The 19,378-nt window shown below is 45.9% G+C and overlaps 1 protein-coding gene across 1 annotated transcript in view; it reads right to left on the bottom strand.

The window, feature by feature from the left end:
* Nucleotides 1-3,089: 3,089 nt before the first annotated feature.
* The window catches only part of LOC129835270 (segment polarity protein dishevelled homolog DVL-2-like), a 31,310-nt gene continuing 15,021 nt past the window's right edge, over nucleotides 3,090-19,378 (bottom strand). The window contains exons 3-15 of the mRNA XM_055900831.1: nucleotides 16,971-17,040; nucleotides 15,315-15,478; nucleotides 13,811-13,920; nucleotides 13,332-13,552; nucleotides 13,149-13,218; nucleotides 12,579-12,718; nucleotides 12,382-12,458; nucleotides 12,196-12,263; nucleotides 11,896-12,030; nucleotides 11,260-11,391; nucleotides 10,964-11,140; nucleotides 5,250-5,483; nucleotides 3,090-5,001 (exon numbers count right to left, since the gene is read on the bottom strand). Coding sequence (XP_055756806.1) covers nucleotides 4,457-5,001; nucleotides 5,250-5,483; nucleotides 10,964-11,140; nucleotides 11,260-11,391; nucleotides 11,896-12,030; nucleotides 12,196-12,263; nucleotides 12,382-12,458; nucleotides 12,579-12,718; nucleotides 13,149-13,218; nucleotides 13,332-13,552; nucleotides 13,811-13,920; nucleotides 15,315-15,478; nucleotides 16,971-17,040 — 2,143 coding nt within the window. The 3' untranslated portion in view covers nucleotides 3,090-4,456. The remainder of the gene's footprint in view (nucleotides 5,002-5,249; nucleotides 5,484-10,963; nucleotides 11,141-11,259; nucleotides 11,392-11,895; nucleotides 12,031-12,195; nucleotides 12,264-12,381; nucleotides 12,459-12,578; nucleotides 12,719-13,148; nucleotides 13,219-13,331; nucleotides 13,553-13,810; nucleotides 13,921-15,314; nucleotides 15,479-16,970; nucleotides 17,041-19,378) is intronic.

The raw sequence follows: 19,378 nt of genomic DNA, 5'->3' as shown, positions 1-19,378 counted from the left end.
GTGGCTTCTTCCTTGCTGAGCGGCCGTTCAGGTTATGTCGATATAGGACTCGTTTTACTGTGGATATAGATACCTTGGTACCTGTTTCCTCCAGCATCTTCACAAGGTCCTTTGCAGTTGTTCTGGGATTGAATTGCACTTTTTGAACCAAAGTACGTTCATCTCTGAGCAGTATGACGGCTGCATGATCCCATGGTGTTTATACTTGTGTACTATTGTTTGTACAGATGAACGTGGTATCTTCAGGCGTTTGGAAATTGCTCCCTACGGATAAACCAGACTGGTGGAGGTCCAAAATGTATTTTCTGACTTCTTGGCTGATTTCTTTTGATTTTCCCATGATGTCAAGCAAAGAGGCACTGAATTTTGAAGGTAGGCCTTGAAATACATCCACAGGTACACCTCCAATTGACTCAAACTATGTCAATTAGCCTATCAGAAGCTTCTAAAGCCATTACATAATTTTCTGGAATTTTCCAAGCTGTTTAAAGGCACAGTCAACTTGGTGTATGTAAAGTTCTGACCCACTGGAATTATGAAACAGTGAATTATAAGTGAAATAATCTGTCTGTAAACAATTGTTGAAAAAATTACTTGTCATGCACAAAGTAGATGTCCTAAGCAACTTCAAAATCTACAGTTTGTTAACAAGAAATTTGTGGAGTGGTTGAAAAACAAGTTTTAATGACGCCAACCTGTGTATGTAAACTTCCGACTTCAACTGTGTGTCACACACAGTGCATTCAGACCACTTGACCACTTATTCTAAAATTGATTTAAATAGTGTTTTTTCTTCATAAATTTACACACAATATCCCATAATGATGAAGCAAAAACAGGTTTGTAGAAATTTTTGCTAATTGATCAAATAAAATACTGAAATATCACATTTACATAAGTATTCTGACCCTTTGGGCTCCTGAGTGGTGTAGCGGTCTAAGGCACTGCATCTCAGTGCTAGAGGCGTCACTACAGACACCCTGGTTTGAATCCAGGCTGTATCACAACTGGCCGTGATTGGGAGTCCCATAGGGCGGTGCACAATTAGTCCGGGTTCGGCCGCTGTAGGCCGTCATTGTTAATAAGAATTTGATCTTATCTGACTTTCCTAGTTAAATAAAGGTAATTTACTCAGTACTTTGTTGAAGCACCTTTGGTAGCGATTACAGCCTCAAGACTTCTTGGCTATGAAGCTACAAGCGTCATGAGTTTCTCCCATTCTTCTCTGCAGATCCTCGCAAGCTCTGTCAGGTTGGATGGGGAGCGTCTCTGCACAGCTATTTTCAAGTCTCTCCAAAGATGTTTGATCATGTTCAAGTCCGGACTGGCTGGGCCACTCAAGGATATTCAGACTTGTCCCGAAGCCACTCCTGAGTTGTCTTGGCTGTGTATTTAGGGTCGTTGTCCTGTTGTAGGGTGAACCTTCGCCCCAGTCTGAGGTCCTGAGCGCTCTGGAGCAGGTTTTCATCCAAGGATCTCTCTGTACTTTGCTCCGTTCATCTTTCCCTCGATCCTGACTAGTCTTCCAGTCCCTGCCGCTGAAAAACATCCCCACAGCATGATGCTGCCACTACCATGCTTCACTGTAGGGATGGTGCCAGGTTTCCTCCAGACGTGATGCTTGGCATTCAGGCCAGAGTTCAATCTTGGTTTCATCAGACCAGAACATCTTGTTTCTCATGGTCTGAGAGTCCTTTAGGTGCCTTTTGGCAAACTCCAAGTGGGCTGTCATGTGCCTTTTACTGAGGAGTGGCTTCCGTCTAGCCACTCTTCCACTAAGGCCTGATTGGTGGAGTGCTGCAGATATGGTTGTCCTTCTGGAATTTTCTCCCATCTCCACCGAGGAACTCTGGTGCTCTGTCAGAGTGACCATTGGGTTCTTGTTCATCTCACTGACCAAGGCCCTTGTGCTCTGATTGCTGTTTGGCCAGGTGGCCAGCTCTAAACATTTTCCATTTAAGAATGATGGAGGCCACGGTGTTCTTGGGGACCTTCAATGCTGCAGATTTTCTTCGGTACCTTTCCCCAGGTCTGTGCCTCAACACAATCCTGTCTTGGAGATCTACGGACAATTCCTTCAACCTCATGGCTTGGGTTTTGCTTTTTAGCAAAATTCTGAAAACCTGTTTTCACTTTGTCATTATGGGTTATTGTGTGTAGATTGATGAGGGATTTAAAACAATTTAATCCATTATAGAATAAGGCTGTAACGTAACAAAATGTGGGAAAAAGGAAGGGGTCTGAATACTTTCCGAAGGCACTGTATATACACATACAGTATATAGCCTCCTAATATTGTACTATCTGTGTGTTGCTTCATTGGCCTGGGCTATTGTTTGAACTCAAGACCAGATTGATCTCAGTTTGTCAGTGTCACTCATTCCGGTCTATTTGTGTGGCATTAAAAAAAGATTCAGCTAATGTCTTCTATCATGTAAACTATGTAGAATTGAATGAAATGTAGCCTAGTGGTTAAGAGTATTGAGCCACTAACCGAAAGGTCTCCGATTCGAATCCCTGAGCTGACTTCGTGAAAAATCTGTCAATGTGCACTTGAGCAAGGCACTTAATTGCTCCTGTAAATCGCTCTTGAAAAGAGCATCTGCTAAATGACAAACATTTTTACTAAAATATCAAGGTTCCTGTCTATGTAAGTGGGTGTTTCCTCTCGCGTAAGCATGCTTTTCCCACGAGCACACGGTTCCTCCATAATATTATGCTCAGCTCTGGTCTACTTATTGTTCCCTCAGCTCACCCTACCCGCCCTGAAAAGAATGAACCAGTGAGACGTCTCGCCCTTTGCCGCCCCCTCCGTAGGGCAGGGGCCAGAGATCGCTGCCCACAATTCAGGGCATTCCTGCATGTGGACCAAAAGAAGTATAAAGAGATGATGCAGGAAAGCCCCGAATTCAGGCCGCAATTGCACGCCATTCTCCACCTGTCAACAGACTTCTACAGCATGAGAAACATGGAAGTCAACAAAATATAACTCACTCAAAGAAAATTCCATCTACTGTGCTGGAAAGTGTGTTAATAATTATCTATAAAAACCATTTACATATACAAGAGAAAAAACAATTGTCTTTGGATTTCAGTCTATTACACATTTATTCTCAAATACAGAAACAAAAGTGACAATGAAATCAAACAAAAATGACACCCCAATGTGACACTGCTATACTTTGAAACTATTGACTTCATTTAGCACCTTTATGGTTCGGTTATACATCCTCATCTCTTGTGGACAGATATCTGCATTTTGTTCTGGGTTAAACAAGATTATCTTCAATATATATATATATTTTCACTCGTACAAAATGGACGCTTACGTGCGTCAGTAACATACAAAGTATGAGGAGGGGATCACAGTTATTTAAAGCGAAAACTCATGATTCAATCCCAAAAGTACCATTTTTGGTGTGCCCTCTTCTTCCTCCCAGTACCATTTCCTATACCACATAGTCCTAGACAGTGTTACAATACATGGCACCCATTCTTGTCATTTGAGGTATCTATCCTCTGAATACTAGACAGAAGTTGGCCTGTACCTTAACATGAACCATTCTGTACGATTGCATTTAAAACTAGTTGGCACACAAATTCATACAAAATAGGATACTTCACTTAACGTCCCACTATGTTCATAAATCAATGAAAACATGACACATTTCACCTTTTCAAATGGTGAATGCACCAATTTGTAAGTCGCTCTGGATAAGAGCGTCTGCTAAATGACTTAAATGTAATGTAAATGTCTTCTTCCCTATAGAAAATAAGAGCAAGTGGCGCCCTCTACTGTTCTAGTCCTCAATGACACTTGGCGACGACTCTTCATTTGGCCCGTTAATATGTTACTTCGGTCAATTCAATGAAAGACCAGTACTGTTCCTCACACCCAGCCAGTCAGTCCCAGGTAGGAAAAACAAACACGATGCTAAAAGGTAAATCAGTTAGAAAACACACAACAGCTTCACAGACGGTGTGTGAGAGGCAGAACTAAACCAATATACATGCTTGAAATCAAACAAGAGTTGCGGCTTATCTGATATGGAGTCCAGCAACATGTTGGAGTCATAAGATATGTGGAACGTTGTGGGGGGAGTTGCTGCTCCTAGATCTGACCTCTTGATTGTAGGTCTGTCTAGCTAAACGGTTAGGAGGGAAAACAACCAGACTTGAAAATATGCCAGTATATTTAAGAGGGAAACCAGACGTTATGCATTTCACGTCTTTTACGATACTGTGCCAAAATTCCTCTGACTCACTGTTGAACCCAGTTTTTACCAGACTAGAAATGAGCGACACCAATCTACTAGGGCCTAATCAGACCACAAGTTAATTACCACCAGACTAGAACAGTCAGTCATCCAGAGAGTGGAATACTCCTAGACCTCACACAAATGGTCAATCACCTCACAAGCACACACACACACACACACACACACACGTCATCAGACTACATGACATCCACAAAGAACTCGCTGGGGTTGCCCATTGCTAGGTGGAAGGACTGGCGTGAGGCGGTCAGCTCAGGGGGCACAGAGCCCAGGTCACGGGTTGGGGGGGCCCCGGGTGGTCCTCCAGGGACAGCGGAGGGGCCCAAGCCTGGGTGCATGGGGACCGAGGGATGGTGCTGGTGGAGGTGTCCCATGTTTGGGTGTCCCATGTGTGGATGTTGGGGCACCATCATCACCATCATAGGGTTGTAGGGCATGGGCATCCCGGGAGGGTAGGGGGACATGTGGGGGGGCATGCGGTGATGATGCGAGCGCTGTGATGTGTGGCTGTGTTCGCTGGGCGTGGCCGAGCCGTGGCCACGCCTCAGGCTGCTGCGGACAGAGTATTCCGATTCGCTGCCGCTGCCCGAGCCCTCCCCTTCCCCTCCAGAGGGGGACTTCTCTCCTCCTCCTCCCCCACCCACCACCGTGCTGCCAGGACCTCCCTTAATTCCCCGCCGCCTCTCGCCACCCTCACTCTTTGTAGATCCACTGCTCCGACTCCCTAGGGGGAAAAAAACAGGTCGGAACTGGTTAGAACGGGTCAGGGGAGTATAGAACAAGTTCAAACAGCTTAAAACTGCCAGCTCTCATACATGTCACTGCCAGCTCTCAATGCAGTCACAATTTGGAAATTAGCCACCAAATGTGACACCCTCCCCGACCCTCTTTCCCTACTTCCCCTCTCACTCTGTCTCTCTTTCTCTTTACCTCCCCTCACTCTGTCGATCCCTCCCTCCCCTTTGGGCTTACCTTCGCTGTGCTGGCTGGCTGTGCCCGTGCTGCCTGGGGCGAAGCTGTAGCTGGACAGCTCGTGGTAGGGTGGGGGTTGACTGGAGTAGGGGTGAGGGTGGGGGTACTGGAAGGAGGGGAAGGAGTGTAGCAGGGGCCAGGGCGTGACCCCCGGGAGGGGCAGGGGGGCCAGGGTGTCTTGGTCAGAGGCCCCACTGGATCCGTCGTTGTCGTTCAGGGACAGGTTGGCCATGTCTTGGGGGGAAAGAGGGAGGAAGAAGAGAGTAGAGAGGGAGGGGAGAAAAGGAGAGAGGTCAAGTTAAACTGGTTATATTTTGATTTGAAATCAAAATGTTTCATATGAAGCCACCTTTTATTTTGAGGGGATTTTCGTACACATCTTTAACTGTTTAGAAATGAAAGCACTTTAAGTATCTAGTCCCTCCGTTTGAAGAAGTGTTTGGACAAATTCACTTGTAGTGTATTAAAGTAGTCAAACGGTATTTGGTCCCATATTCTTAGCCCGCAATGACGACGTCAAGCTTTTAACTAAAAACGTTGGATCCAAGATGGCGTAGCAGTCAGATGTCCTTTGTCCTTGTCCTGTCCCGTGTATATATATTTTATATATTTTTATATATATTTTTTTCTTCTTAAAAACTCAACTTCAAAACACTCTCCTGCAACCCACCTCACCAAATGTGGTGCGGATCTGTTTTTTTTCCCCCTCAAAGGTATTATTCACCTCGTATCCGAAATCAACAACAGAAGCTAGCCAGAAGTTAGCCAGCTCACAAGCTAACGTTAGTAGTTCAGCTAACCACAGCTAGCGCTCATCAGCTATCCTTTAGCTCGGAAAACTATTGCCAGTTTTGTACAACGCGACTCAGACCAGAGCATACCAGACCTTTTTTCTCTCCATATCCCCGGATTTTTACCGCAAGCTCTGGACATTTACACCTGGATCTTGCAGCTAACCAGCTGCTATCCAAGTGACTATTGGCTAACATCAATTCCGGAGCAAACACCAATTATCCCGGAGCTAGCCAGCTGAAGAGTTCCATCAGCCACTCCTGGGCTACAATCACCTATCCGGACCCGTTTACTGCCGATGCGGAGCCCCACCGGGCCTTCACGACTGGGATACCGTCGTTATCTGCCCGAGGGAGTTATTCAACTGGCCCCTCCATCGCGACGTAACCCGAACGCCCATATGCTAACTGCGGCACGCTAATCGTTAGCTGTCTTGAGCATATCGGCTGCTATCTGAACAGACAACCTCTCATTCGCCATCGCCATCCGGCTTGGATTCTCTGTCGACACGACCACGTCTGGTCTGCAGACGAATAGCCCATCCGCTGTGCCCTCAACCGGCCTCCGTCTGAGCAGACCTCCCCCCGGGCTACTAACTTTAAACGCCGCGGGCTAGTTTAGTGGAGGCCTCACTGCCCCATCTACGGCTGCCCCCTGGACACTATGATCACTTGGCTACATAGCTGATGCCTGCTTGACTGTCCATTAATTCACGGTACTCCATTCCGTTTATTTGTGTTTTATCTGTCGGCTCTGTGCTTTAACTCAGGATCTGTGTGTAGTTAATCCGACCCTCTCTGCCTAGCCGTCGCCATTTTTACCTACTGTTGCTGTGTTAGCTGACTAGCTGCTGTTTTATCACCTGTTGTATTAGCTAGCTCTCCCAATCAAGACCTGCAATCACTTTACGCCTTACTGCATGTCTCCCTCAAATATCAATATGCCTTGCATACTGTTGTTCAGGCTAGTTATCATTGTTTTGGTTTGCAATGGACCCCGTAGTTCCACTCTCCGTACCTCTGATACCTCCTTTGTCCCACCCCCCACACATGCGGTGACCTCACCCATTGAGACCAGCATGTCCAGAGATACAACCTCTCTTATCATCACCCAGTGCCTGGGCTTGCCTCCGCTGTACCCGTGCCCCACCATACCCTGGTCTGCACATTATGCCCAGAATCTATTCTACCACGCCTATAAATCTGCTCCTTTTATTCCTTGTCCCCAACGCTCTAGGCGACCAGTTTTGATAGCCTTTAGCCGCACCCTCATCCTGCTACTCCTCTGTTCCTCGGGTGATGTGGAGGTAAACCCAGGCCCTGCATGTCCCCAGTCACCCTCATTTGTTGACTTCTGTGATCGAAAAAGCCTTGGCCTCATGCATGTCAACATCAGAAGCCTCCTCCCTAAGTTTGCCTTACTCACCGCTTTAGCACACTCCGCCAACCCTGATGTCCTCGCCGTGTCCGAATCCTGGCTTAGGAAGGCCACCAAAAATTCTGAGATTTCCATACCCAACTATAACACTTTCCGTCAAGATAGAACTGCCAAAGGGGGAGGAGTTGCAATCTACTGCAGAGATAGCCTGCAAAGTTCTGTCATACTTTCCAGGTCTATGCCCAAACAGTGGGAACTTCTAATTTTAAAAATTAATCTCTCCAGAAATAAGTCTCTCACTGTTGTAGCCTGCTACCGACCCCCCTCACCTCCCAGCTGTGCCCTGGACACCATCTGTGAATTGATCGCTCCCCATCTAGCTTCAGAGTTTGTTCTGTTAGGTGACCTAAACTGGGATATGCTTAACACCCCGGCAGTCCTACAATCTAAGCTTGATGCCCTCAATCTCACACAAATCATCAAGGAACCCACCAGGTACAACCCTAAATCCGTAAACATGGGCACCCTAATAGACATTATCCTGACCAACTTGCCCTCCAAATACACCTCTGCTGTCTTCAATCAAGATCTCAGCGATCACTGCCTCATTGCCTGTATCCGCCACGGGCCCGCTGCCAAACGACCACCCCTCATCACTGTCAAACGCTCCCTAAAACACTTCTGCGAGCAGGCCTTTCTAATCGACCTGGCCCGGGTACCCTGGAAGGATATTGACCTTATCCCGTCAGTTGAGGATGCCTGGTCATTCTTTAAAAGTTACTTCCTCACCATATTAGACAAGCATGCTCAGTTCAAAAAATGCAGAACCAAGAACAGATATAGCCCTTCGTTCACTCCAGACCTGACAGCCCTCGACCAGCACAAAAACATCCTGTGGCGAACTGCAATAGCATCGAAGAGCCCCCGCGATATGCAACTGTTCAGGGAAGTCAGGAACCAGTACACGCAGTCAGTCAGGAAAGCAAAGGCCAGCTTTTTCAAGCAGAAATTTGCATCCTGTAGCTCTAACTCCAAAAAGTTCTGGGATACTGTAAAGTCCATGGAAAACAAGAGCACCTCCTCCCAGCTGCCCACTTCACTGAGGCTAGGTAACACGGTCATCACTGATAAGTCCAGGATAATCAAAAACTTCAACAAACATTTCTCAATGGCTGGCCATGCCTTCCTCCTGGCGACTCCAACCTTGGCCAACAGCCCCTCCCCCCCCGCTGCTACTCGCCCAAGCCTCCCCAGCTTCTCCTTTACCCATATCCAGATAGCAGAGGTTCTGAAAGAGCTGGAAAACCTGGACCCATACAAATCAGCTGGGCTTGACAATCTGGACCCCCTATTTCTGAAACTGTCCGCCGCCATTGTCGCACCCCCTATTACCAGCCTGTTCAACCTCTCCTTCGTATCATCTGAGATCCCCAAGGATTGGAAAGCTGCCGCGGTCATCCCCCTCTTCAAAGGGGGAGACACCCTGGACCCAAACTGTTACAGACCTATATCCATCCTGCCCTGCCTATCTAAGGTCTTCGAAAGCCAAGTCAACAAACAGATCACTGACCATCTCGAATCCCACCGTACCTTCTCCGCTGTGCAATCCGGTTTCCGAGCCGGTCACGGGTGCACCTCAGCCACGCTCAAGGTACTAAACGATGTCATAACCGCCATCGATAAAAGACATTACTGTGCAGCCGTCTTCATCGACCTGGCCAAGGCTTTCGACTCTGTCAATCACCATATTCTTATCGGCAGACTCAGTAGCCTCGGTTTTTCTAATGACTGCCTCGCCTGGTTCACCAACTACTTTGCAGACAGAGTTCAGTGTGTCAAATCGGAGGGCATGATGTCCGGTCCTCTGGCAGTCTCTATGGGGGTACCACAGGTTTCAATTCTCGGGCCGACTCTTTTCTCTGTATACATCAATGATGTTGCTCTTGCTGCGGGCGATTCCCTGATCCACCTCTATGCAGACGACACCATTCTGTACACTTCCGGCCCTTCCTTGGACACTGTGCTATCTAACCTCCAAACGAGCTTCAATGCCATACAACACTCCTTCCGTGGCCTCCAACTGCTCTTAAACGCTAGTAAAACCAAATGCATGCTTTTCAACCGTTCGATGCCTGCACCCGCACTCCCGACTAGCATCACCACCCTGGACGGTTCCGACCTAGAATATTTGGACATCTATAAGTACCTAGGTGTCTGGCTAGACTGCAAACTCTCCTTCCAGACTCATATCAAACATCTCCAATCCAAAATCAAATCTAGAGTCGGCTTTCTATTCCGCAACAAAGCCTCCTTCACTCACGCCGCCAAACTTACCCTAGTAAAACTGACTATCCTACCGATCCTCGACTTCGGCGATGTCATCTACAAAATAGCTTCCAATACTCTACTCAGCAAACTGGATGCAGTCTATCACAGTGCCATCCGTTTTGTTACTAAAGCACCTTATACGACCCACCACTGCGACCTGTATGCCCTAGTCGGCTGGCCCTCGCTACATGTTCGTCGTCAGACCCACTGGCTCCAGGTCATCTACAAGGCTATGCTAGGTAAAGTGCCGCCTTATCTCAGTTCACTGGTCACGATGGCTACACCCACCCGTAGCACGCGCTCCAGCAGGTGTATCTCACTGATCATCCCTAAAGCCAAAACCTCATTTGGACGCCTTTCCTTCCAGTTCTCTGCTGCCTGCGACTGGAACGAATTGCAAAAATCTCTGAAGTTGGAGACTTTCATCTCCCTCAACAACTTTAAAAATCTGCTATCCGAGCAGCTAACCGATCGCTGCAGCTGTACATAGTCCATCTGTAAACTACCCACCCAATTTACCTACCTCACCCCCCATACTGCTTTTATTTATTTACTTTTCTGCTCTTTTGCACACCAGTATCTCTTCTTGCACATGATCATCTGATGATTTATCACTCCAGTGTTAATCTGCTAAATTGTAATTACTCAATTTATTGCCTACCTCATGCCTTTTGCACACATTGTATATAGATTCTCTTTTTCTACCATGTTATTGACTTGTTTATTGTTTACTCCATGTGTAACTCTGTGTTGTTGTCTGTTCACACTGCTATGCTTTATCTTGGTCAGGTCGCAGTTGCAAATGAGAACTTGTTCTCAACTAGCCTACCTGGTTAAATAAAGGTGAAATAAAAAAATAAAAAAATTTGCAGTTGGTTTTGGTTGTGTTTTGCCCTATAGTTACTGAATGGTAACTGGAGTCATTTTCTTTCGAAGTGAGTAGATGAATGGATTCTCGACTTGAGGGGGACGGGACGAATAGATATATAAAATGCTTTTACTTCTAAAATTGTAATGAAAACACCCTGAAATAAAAAGTCACATTCTGTACTCTCTCTCATAATGTTACATTTTTAGCTGCACTGCCCAAATACATACAGACGAGAGTGTATAAGCATCAACCTTTCCACAAATACCTTATCCTAAATAAAATCAAAAGGAATTAAAAGTGTTCAGGTTTTTCCCTGTACAAAAGTCCTCCCCCCATAAGTACTCACAGTTCTCGCAGTCGCTGAAGTCTCCGAAGATGTAGTAACACTGCTCTGAGAAGGTGATCTTGTTGACTGTGTGGCGGATGAAGCCGGCCTTCAGCAGGTTACTGGCATACTTCCGGGCCTCGCGGCGGTCCTGGAAGCCCTCGATGTGGTGGTAAAGCCACTCCACCACGTCAGAACCTGGACACACACACAGGGATGAAAAAAAAAGGAGAAAAACAGGAGATGTGTTCCATCAGTTCGACCCCCCCCCATCCACAGCGTCACTATTGTCCCTCAGTGTTCACACCCTCTCTCACCCAGGAAGGCGTTGGGGATGGTGATCTTGAGCCACATCCTGTCTCTGACCTCAAGGCCAGACTCCGGGGACGCCATGGCCTTAGCCACCGACGACATGTCAGAGTGGAGGGACAGGTTAAAGTCATCAAAACCTGGAGAGACAGAGAAGGGGTAAGAGAAAGAAAAGGAGGGAGAGAGAGACGAGGAGAGAGAAATAAAGACATGGAGATTTAAAAAAAGGGTGGGGGGTTGTAGGGAGGGAAAAAGTAGGGGGATAGAGGAGGAGAGAGAACGGGAGGGGGGACAACAGAGGGAGGTAGACAGCCATCATTGACCACATAAAACAATGAAGACCAGAAGAGAAAGACAGATGTGGCTGGTGCTTCCTGTGCCATGGCCGAGTTTATAACACCTGGCACACGAAAAAGGGATGGATAGACCACAATATAAAAAAGATGGCAGAGAGAGGGAGGGCAGAGACGAAAGAAACAGAAGACAAACAGATGAAGTAAGAGACAGCAGACGGGGGTCAAGGAGAGAGAGGGAAAGAGTGAATGGAGGAGTTGAACGGAGCGTGAGAGTAGGTAAAGTTGAAAAGAGAGAATGCTAAAATAGAGAGACTGAAAAAGAGATAGAAAGAGAAAAAGGGTACTGACGTTCTGTCTCAGTGACGGAGGAGGAAGAGGTGATGGTGCTGAGAGCGGAGCTGGCGGTGTAGGGGGGGTAGGCCCCCGTCAGGGCCACCGAGTGGTTCACCCACACTGCTGGGTCTATTGGCCGGATCGGCTCATCTACAGAGAGAGGGGGGGGGGGGGGGGGGGCAAAATGTCTAATTTATTCATTTGAAACATAATTTATTTGACATTTCAGAGGATAATGTATTGATGGCACCACTATATAAATGTGTCTTCCATCTATCTCTACGGTAGAGACGAGGCGTCCAGCTTACTACTCACTGCGAGGGAGTGTGAAGTAGCCCTGAGGTGACGGGTCCCAGCACTTGGCCACTGTCAGGATGATGGGTCTGAGAGAGAGACAGGTCATCACCACCATCATCATCACATGTCAACTGACCAGACATTTCCCACTGAGAACAACTGGTTGGGAATGCCAATGAGAACGTATTTATGTCAGCCACTGACCCCGGTTTGTGTACGATCTCCCTCAGCACACGCACGGCGTCATCGTTGCTCATGTTCTCAAAGTTGATGTCGTTCACCTTGATGAGAAAGCCAGAGTCAGTAAACATTAATGGTTCAATCTTAAGTCAGGAACAAATGACACCAGTAGTATCATGGCTATCTAGTGTCATCCTGTAGTCCCCCGGGCGACCCCACACCTGTAGCAGCATGTCCCCGGGTTCGATGCGTCCGTCTGCTGCCACCGCCCCTCCCTTCATGATGGAGCCGATGTAGATGCCCCCGTCGCCCCTCTCGTTGCTCTGCCCCACGATGCTGATACCCAGGAAGTTGTACTTCTCTACAGGGGGGGGGGGGGGGGCAAAGGAGACAAAGAGATTGGGAGATTAGGCTTTGTCACAAAAGGCACCCTATTCCTTAAATGGTGCACTATTTTGGACCAGGCCCAATAGGGAGGTCAATAGGGCAGAAGTGTGTGAGAGGGGTGGATTTCTATAGCCTGATCGATGAACACGCGTTTCATTTCACGTCACAGAATGTGAGCTATTGCAATGCCAGGCTGGTTTCACCAGGCTAGGATTTCTGGGCCATTTCGAGAAATATTATTTTTTTTACAAAACGGACTGGGCAGAGTACTGGTTAGGTAGACGTTAGGTTCGAGGTATAAAATAATGTGAAGAAGCATGACAGTCAAAGAGAAGGTCAGAGAAACAGATGGAAGAGGTAAAAACAACAGAGAGACATTAGAAGGGAACAGTGATGTTACTGACCCATGTTGAGTGTGACGGTAATGATGTTCAGAGACATGGTGGAGTCTGTCACACTGCTGAACGACGACGCCTGGGACAAGACATGGGAAAAACACAGTATAACTACAATACTTACCAACACAGAAATGGGCCATGTCTGACTTGCAATGTTTCAAGTTAAAAAAAAAAGTATATGTGCATTACCCTTTCTAGCCTCGGGGGGCGCTGTTTCCTGCGTCTGCGGTGGCGTTTGAGCAGCCTGGATGCCGTGCTCTGCTCCGTGGAGCCGCTGAATCGGCTGATGGTGTCATCCTCCTCGGAGTCACAGAAGCTGGTGGTGTCCAGCTCGCTGCTCATCACAGTGGTAGCGCTCTCATAGCCCGCTAGGTGGCGCTCCATGCCGCTCTGGCCGTTCATCCTCGGCCCTGAGGCACCGAAGAGAGAGGGCGAGAGAAAGAGAGGCTTTACTATAGCTTTCATGCGTAGTAATGTTGTCAATGTCAATTGTTTTTACCTCTAGAACAAGAGTTGTGTTCAGTAGGCCCGAAATGGGAGAAAACATTTTGAAAACGGGAAGCCTGACATTGGCCAATTAGAAACGCTCATTGTCATTGTCCATTTTTTCCTACGTGTGCCCTACTGAACACAACCCAGTGGTGTTTCATCATGTGCAGAGTGCTCACCACGCTGCTCCGTGGCCTCCCTGTGTCTGGGTCGCTCTCTCCTAAAAGACACCACAGACTCTGTTTCCGACTGGTCATCCAGGTTCTCCACACTGTCTGCTGCATTGGGACTGGATAGGGAGAGGGTAAAAGTAGGGAAAACATAGAAATACTTTGTCCATTCTACTCACTCTAATTCTATGGGTGAATGAAAGATGGTATTGTATGTCGGCTCTGTTACATACATTACCTAATAAACAACAAATAGCAGCACACATAACCTCTAATCAAATAGGCTACAAGCCAGATCATATTAGGACCGGAGGACAGATAGCTAGCATACAATGGTGTAGGGTGTACACCCATTCTGCCCAGGGTGGGAGAAAATGCACTTTGGTGATGAAAAGTCACTTCCTTGCGTTATAAAACAAAGTTGACTAAGACAAATATGATTCTTTATGTTCTGAAACGTTCAGTGGGGGTCTTCCTAACATATAACAATGATATCCAAAAAGTCGGATTTCGTAACCTAATACATCCGATAATACGCACCAAGCTCTGTTGACAGAAGCGCCGCTTTCTCACAGTGACTTTTGAGTACTTTACATGTTGTGGTGGTCGTCTGCAAAGTTGTTTCAGCAGGTCGCAAAAAGCTAAATTAATACGAGCTGAATTAAATGTAAAATGCTCAGTGCTCCGTTGACATTTCACTGACAAGATTTCTCACAAAAACAAGCGCACCTCATTAATTTGAAACGCGTATACTGAAATATGAAAATACTACATGTCATGTCTCAAAATCGATGTCCAGCTTACCTCGACAATGTTTTATGTCCTCCGGATTCGACAAGAAAAATTTGTTCAAAAGGTGAGACTGTCAGTTCTCGCACAGCATCCAGCCTAGCTGACGCTATGCTATTTCCCAATTTTTCTTCTCTGGCCATTAAATTATTCACCTTAAACATTCTACATGGGTTAAAACTCCAATAGATTTTGAAGAGATTATGATAGACATGAGTTTTGACCACTGGTTTCCTTAGAGGAGTATCTATACAATTAACATATTATTTTACCAATTGGTTAAAAGATGCATTTCTGATTGGACACCCTACAATGTGTATGATTAGGAAACAATGGATCAAGCCTAGTAGACTGGTACTGTATATCACAACTGGGTTCAAACAGTATTTGAAATTTTCAATAACAGTGCTAGATGGGCGGGTTTGTACTTTTGGGGCCATTCCATTGGTCCCATTGTGCCAGGCATACTGAATCTAGTGCAGCTAATGATATTAAACACTATTTAAACCCAGGTTTGCTGTGTATTATTATATTCTAGACAGGTGCTTAAGAGTCAATGGGCGGCACAGGCTATGATCATGTTGAAATGGGCAGTTGTATTTAACAGTAGGTAACATGATGGCTGGAGTAGAATACACTAGATACAGTGTAAGAGATGCAGCACAGTGAGACTAGGACACTGTGATTCATGTGATTGTGGAAGAGGGTGTCTGTGTGTAAGTACTGGAATGATGGGGGTCTGGAGTCACCGATGCCCCCGGTCCTCTCGACAGGTGGGGGTGGGAGGGGAGGAGGAGGGGGTGAGGGCAGGGGCCGGACTTCTGCTAGGGGCGGAGGAAGGACTGGTGATACCAGCTCTGCTGCTGCTGGGGTGTCTGATGATACTAACTGAGGAGGAGAGGAGAATAGTGGAGAGATGGATAGAGGGACAAGGAGTTGAAAGTGGATGAAAGTGAGGATGGAGGGGAAAAAAGGAGGATGAGGGCGAAAGAGGAATTAAGTAAGAAGCAGAGGAGAGCATACGAGACAGGGGGGGAATAGGTTGAGGGGGAGAGAAAATAAATATGGGGATAAAAGAAAGGGATAGGTAGGGAAAAAAAAAAAATGGGGGTAAGAGATGTCAATTGCTTTGACAAACACATCTTTACTCCATTCAGAGGAAAATCTCAGGGGTCTAACAGACACTAACCCGATACTTAGCCCGTCTCCCTCCATTATATACCCAGAGTGCTTGAGAGAACGAAAACAGACACACACACAAACATCAGTCACACTCCTCCATGGATGGTTGCAAGGTAAAAAGGAAACACCCATGCAATTAGGCCCTATCAATAGCACTGGTGTTCTATTACCTACTCCACAGACCTAGCATACACCTATACACACACACGTATGCCTGGAGGGGGAGGGGTTAACAATGCTAACAAACATACCAACTACCTTAACCATCACCACAGACTCTGGTTTTATATACATTTCTGTTGTATGAAAAGGAGGGACTTGAACAAACTACATGCATTCAAATGTTCTGTCTTGAACTTAACATTGAGAACCGGTTTGTGGTTTAATATCCCTGCCCCGAGTGACAGAGAACAATTTGCCCCCCTTTCTTTAAAAACTTTCCTCCCTCTCCTCTAATGGCTGTTTGACTATAGAGCACTCGTCCCTCTGGGATCATCCCTCCACCATCCTATCATGTATCCATCCTTATGGTCTCCTCTATTTGGCCAACCCTTTCAATCCCTTTCCCTTCCTTCTTGTCCTCCTCCTCCTTATGCACTTAGCAGATGCATTCCTCCCAACCCCCCTTATCCGGGACAAGTCCCAATGTTTTGTCTGGAGGACTCAAAGTAATAACCTTCTTTAGGGTAATCATAAGCGGGGGAATTTGAGGATGTAAGAAATCCTTTGTTTCTTCAGTGTTACGATCACAGATAGTGGGTTCTTGTAACGGTTCTACTAGTTATAGCAAGGCCTAGGCTACAGAGGTTGTTAAAGTTGGCTATGTTGGCACCAAGAGTTCCATGACAATAACATTCTAATTGGCATTCTTCGAAGATAAAGTAATGGTTTGGAACCTTTGACGCCAACACGGTGCCTGTTTAAGCTCTCAATCCCAGAATGAGTTTGCCAGAGTTTGTAGGCTACATCTCTGGCTCCGCTTCAGGTTCAAAGCTCAATTACGTATAATATATTTGAGCTGCTAGGACCATTTCAGCTATATTGCTTCGACTTGGGAACGGGACTTTTACAACTCAGTCCTGGAAAAATAGTTTCAAGCGATTCAGGAATTCCCCCCCTCTGGCTCCCCTTCTCCTGCTGGTCTTTTACGGGTCCAAGATAATGGTGTACAGTCTACCTCTCCCAACTCTGTTCTTACCCATGACACCACACGTCCGTTGAAGCAGGGGAGCTTAGCACTTTCATCCGAGATCTCTTCCTTCACCACCCTGAAGACAGACAGAAGAAAAAGAACAGAGAGGAGTTTGATGCGGCTGTGATTAGGCAAAGAGTAACAAACACAGAGACAAATACACACTGTAAACTCATAGACCGGAGACAGACGCAAAGAGCAACATGAGGACACTGCTGTGTTATTGCTTGTTTTCCAATGACTCACCATCATTACCCAAACCACAATGGAGATAGATAAACACACACACACAACTAAACAAACTCATGGACCAGCCATTGTTTCTCAAGACTTCTATAACTTCAGACCCTTCTTTCCCTCTGCATCCACCTCTTCACTCTTAGGTGGACAGGTAGCATCTGCTGTATAATTTCTCTCCGTTTGTCCGGCTACCATGTTATTACAGCAGTACTTAGGACCTGGGCTGGACACGAGTACTGTTTCGAGGAGACACTTAACTGACTGCCCAGACTAGGATCAGGTCCATCGTGAACTACTGGGCACCCCATCTATGAGTAGCTCCCCAAACAATTCTGAAAGTAGCCTACATGCAATTTCCACCGCAAACTGTCAAACAAATCTCAGCAGTATCAGACACACGCAAGCTCCCAGCTAATCAACGCAACATATCATTATCTCACCCCTGGTTAGCCACTATTGGCAACAAAAAAAAGAAGCTAAATCTAACAATATCTGCCAATTAACTTCCAGCAATATTTCCCCCGCCTGTCTGTGTGGTGCACAGGTTTGTCTATCACTCAGTCTGTAGCCAGTTGATGCGATAAGCCTAGCCATCTTGTGGGTTGACAGAATACTTTCCCCAAAGCCTTCTCAATTAAGTGTTAACTGAAAAGCAGGCTTACCTGGCAGAAGTATATCATATGTATATTATTTGCAAACTTTTACATGAAATGTGCATTAGTCAGTACAGAACCATCGCTAGAAGGGCACATTCCTCACCTGCTAGATGTGCAATTAAAGGGGAATTACACACAAAATCCACATTTGTTCGTTTTAATTTTAAAAAGTGTCTTCAGATAGGATTTAAGCATTGACATGGACTCACAACATCCAATTTCCTTGTTTCTCTATGAACTATTGTAATTTTGCGAGTGAAAACCCAAAAAAAATCTAAAAACAGGAAAAATGAAACATTGGGGGGGGGGGTACAGTATATTGACAGAAAACAGTGCACTAAGGACCCGGGAAGAGTTGCAGAGGAGAGAAAAGGTGCGTACTTGAAAGCTATAAACAAAAATTGTAGCTTGCGACGTTTCATTTTTTTTAAAGCAGCTCTCGCTCAAAAAGGTTGGAGACCCCTGCTATACCCTATGTAAATCTACTATCCACATCGTAGAAAAAGTTCACCTATAGGTCAGCTTGTCGAGAAAGAAATAGCTATTCCAAAACAGACTCTGGGACAATCGACCAAATTCATACAACCAGTAGGCCTAGGCTACATAAAAATAAAAACTTTCAAAAACAATGAGTCTCGTGCAACAGATCAGAACATTTTGCTTAAAAATGTTGACAAACTATTACTTCTTCACATTATAAGCGCAGCAATGGGCACCAGGCAGTAGGCTACGCGCAAATGTTCGTTCCATAATGCAATTAGCGGTAAAACGTTATCAAAAGGTCACCACACATGCTAGCGGTTTGATGTGACAGATGAAAATAGACATTCGATATTTAGAAAGAGAGGAGATCTAATAGGCTACTTTGAAGGAAGATAACACATGCCTCATAATATGTATTCAAGCATTCAGGTTTCAAAATATTAAGTATGTTTTCAAAATGCATAATGCCTCCAACTCATTGTAAAGTAGATGCGCTGCTGAAGCCTGCCTTCCGTTGCTTTTGAGATGCTGCAGCAGCAACAGCCTTTGACAGATTTTCCACTCAAAAGCTCTGTTTGTTTGTTGTATGCGTGTGATGAGACTACCAGTCAAGTTTGGAACCGCCTACTCATTCCAGGGTTTTTCTTTATTTGTAGTATTTACTACACTGTAGAATAATAGTAAAGACATCAAAAGTGTTAAATCAAAATATAATTTTATACTTAAGATTCTTCAAAGTAGACACTTTGCCAAAACAACAGCTTTGCACACTCTTGGCACTCTCTCGACCAGCTTCACCTGGAATGCATTTCCAACAGTCTTGAAAGAGTTCCTACGTAGGCTGAACACTTATTGGCTGCTTTTCCTTCACTCTGTGTTCCAAGTCATCCCAAACCATCTCAATTGGGTTGAGGTCATGTGATTGGAGGCCAAATCAAATCAAACTTTGTTGGTCACATACACATGGTTAGCAGATGTTAATGCGAGTGTAGCGAAATGCTTGTGCTTCTAGTTCCGACCGTGCAGTGATATCTA

This window comes from Salvelinus fontinalis, chromosome 36 (genome assembly GCF_029448725.1).
Source record: "Salvelinus fontinalis isolate EN_2023a chromosome 36, ASM2944872v1, whole genome shotgun sequence".
NCBI classification, from domain to species: Eukaryota; Metazoa; Chordata; class Actinopteri; order Salmoniformes; family Salmonidae; genus Salvelinus; species Salvelinus fontinalis.
This window is presented reverse-complemented; position numbering and strand designations above follow the sequence as displayed.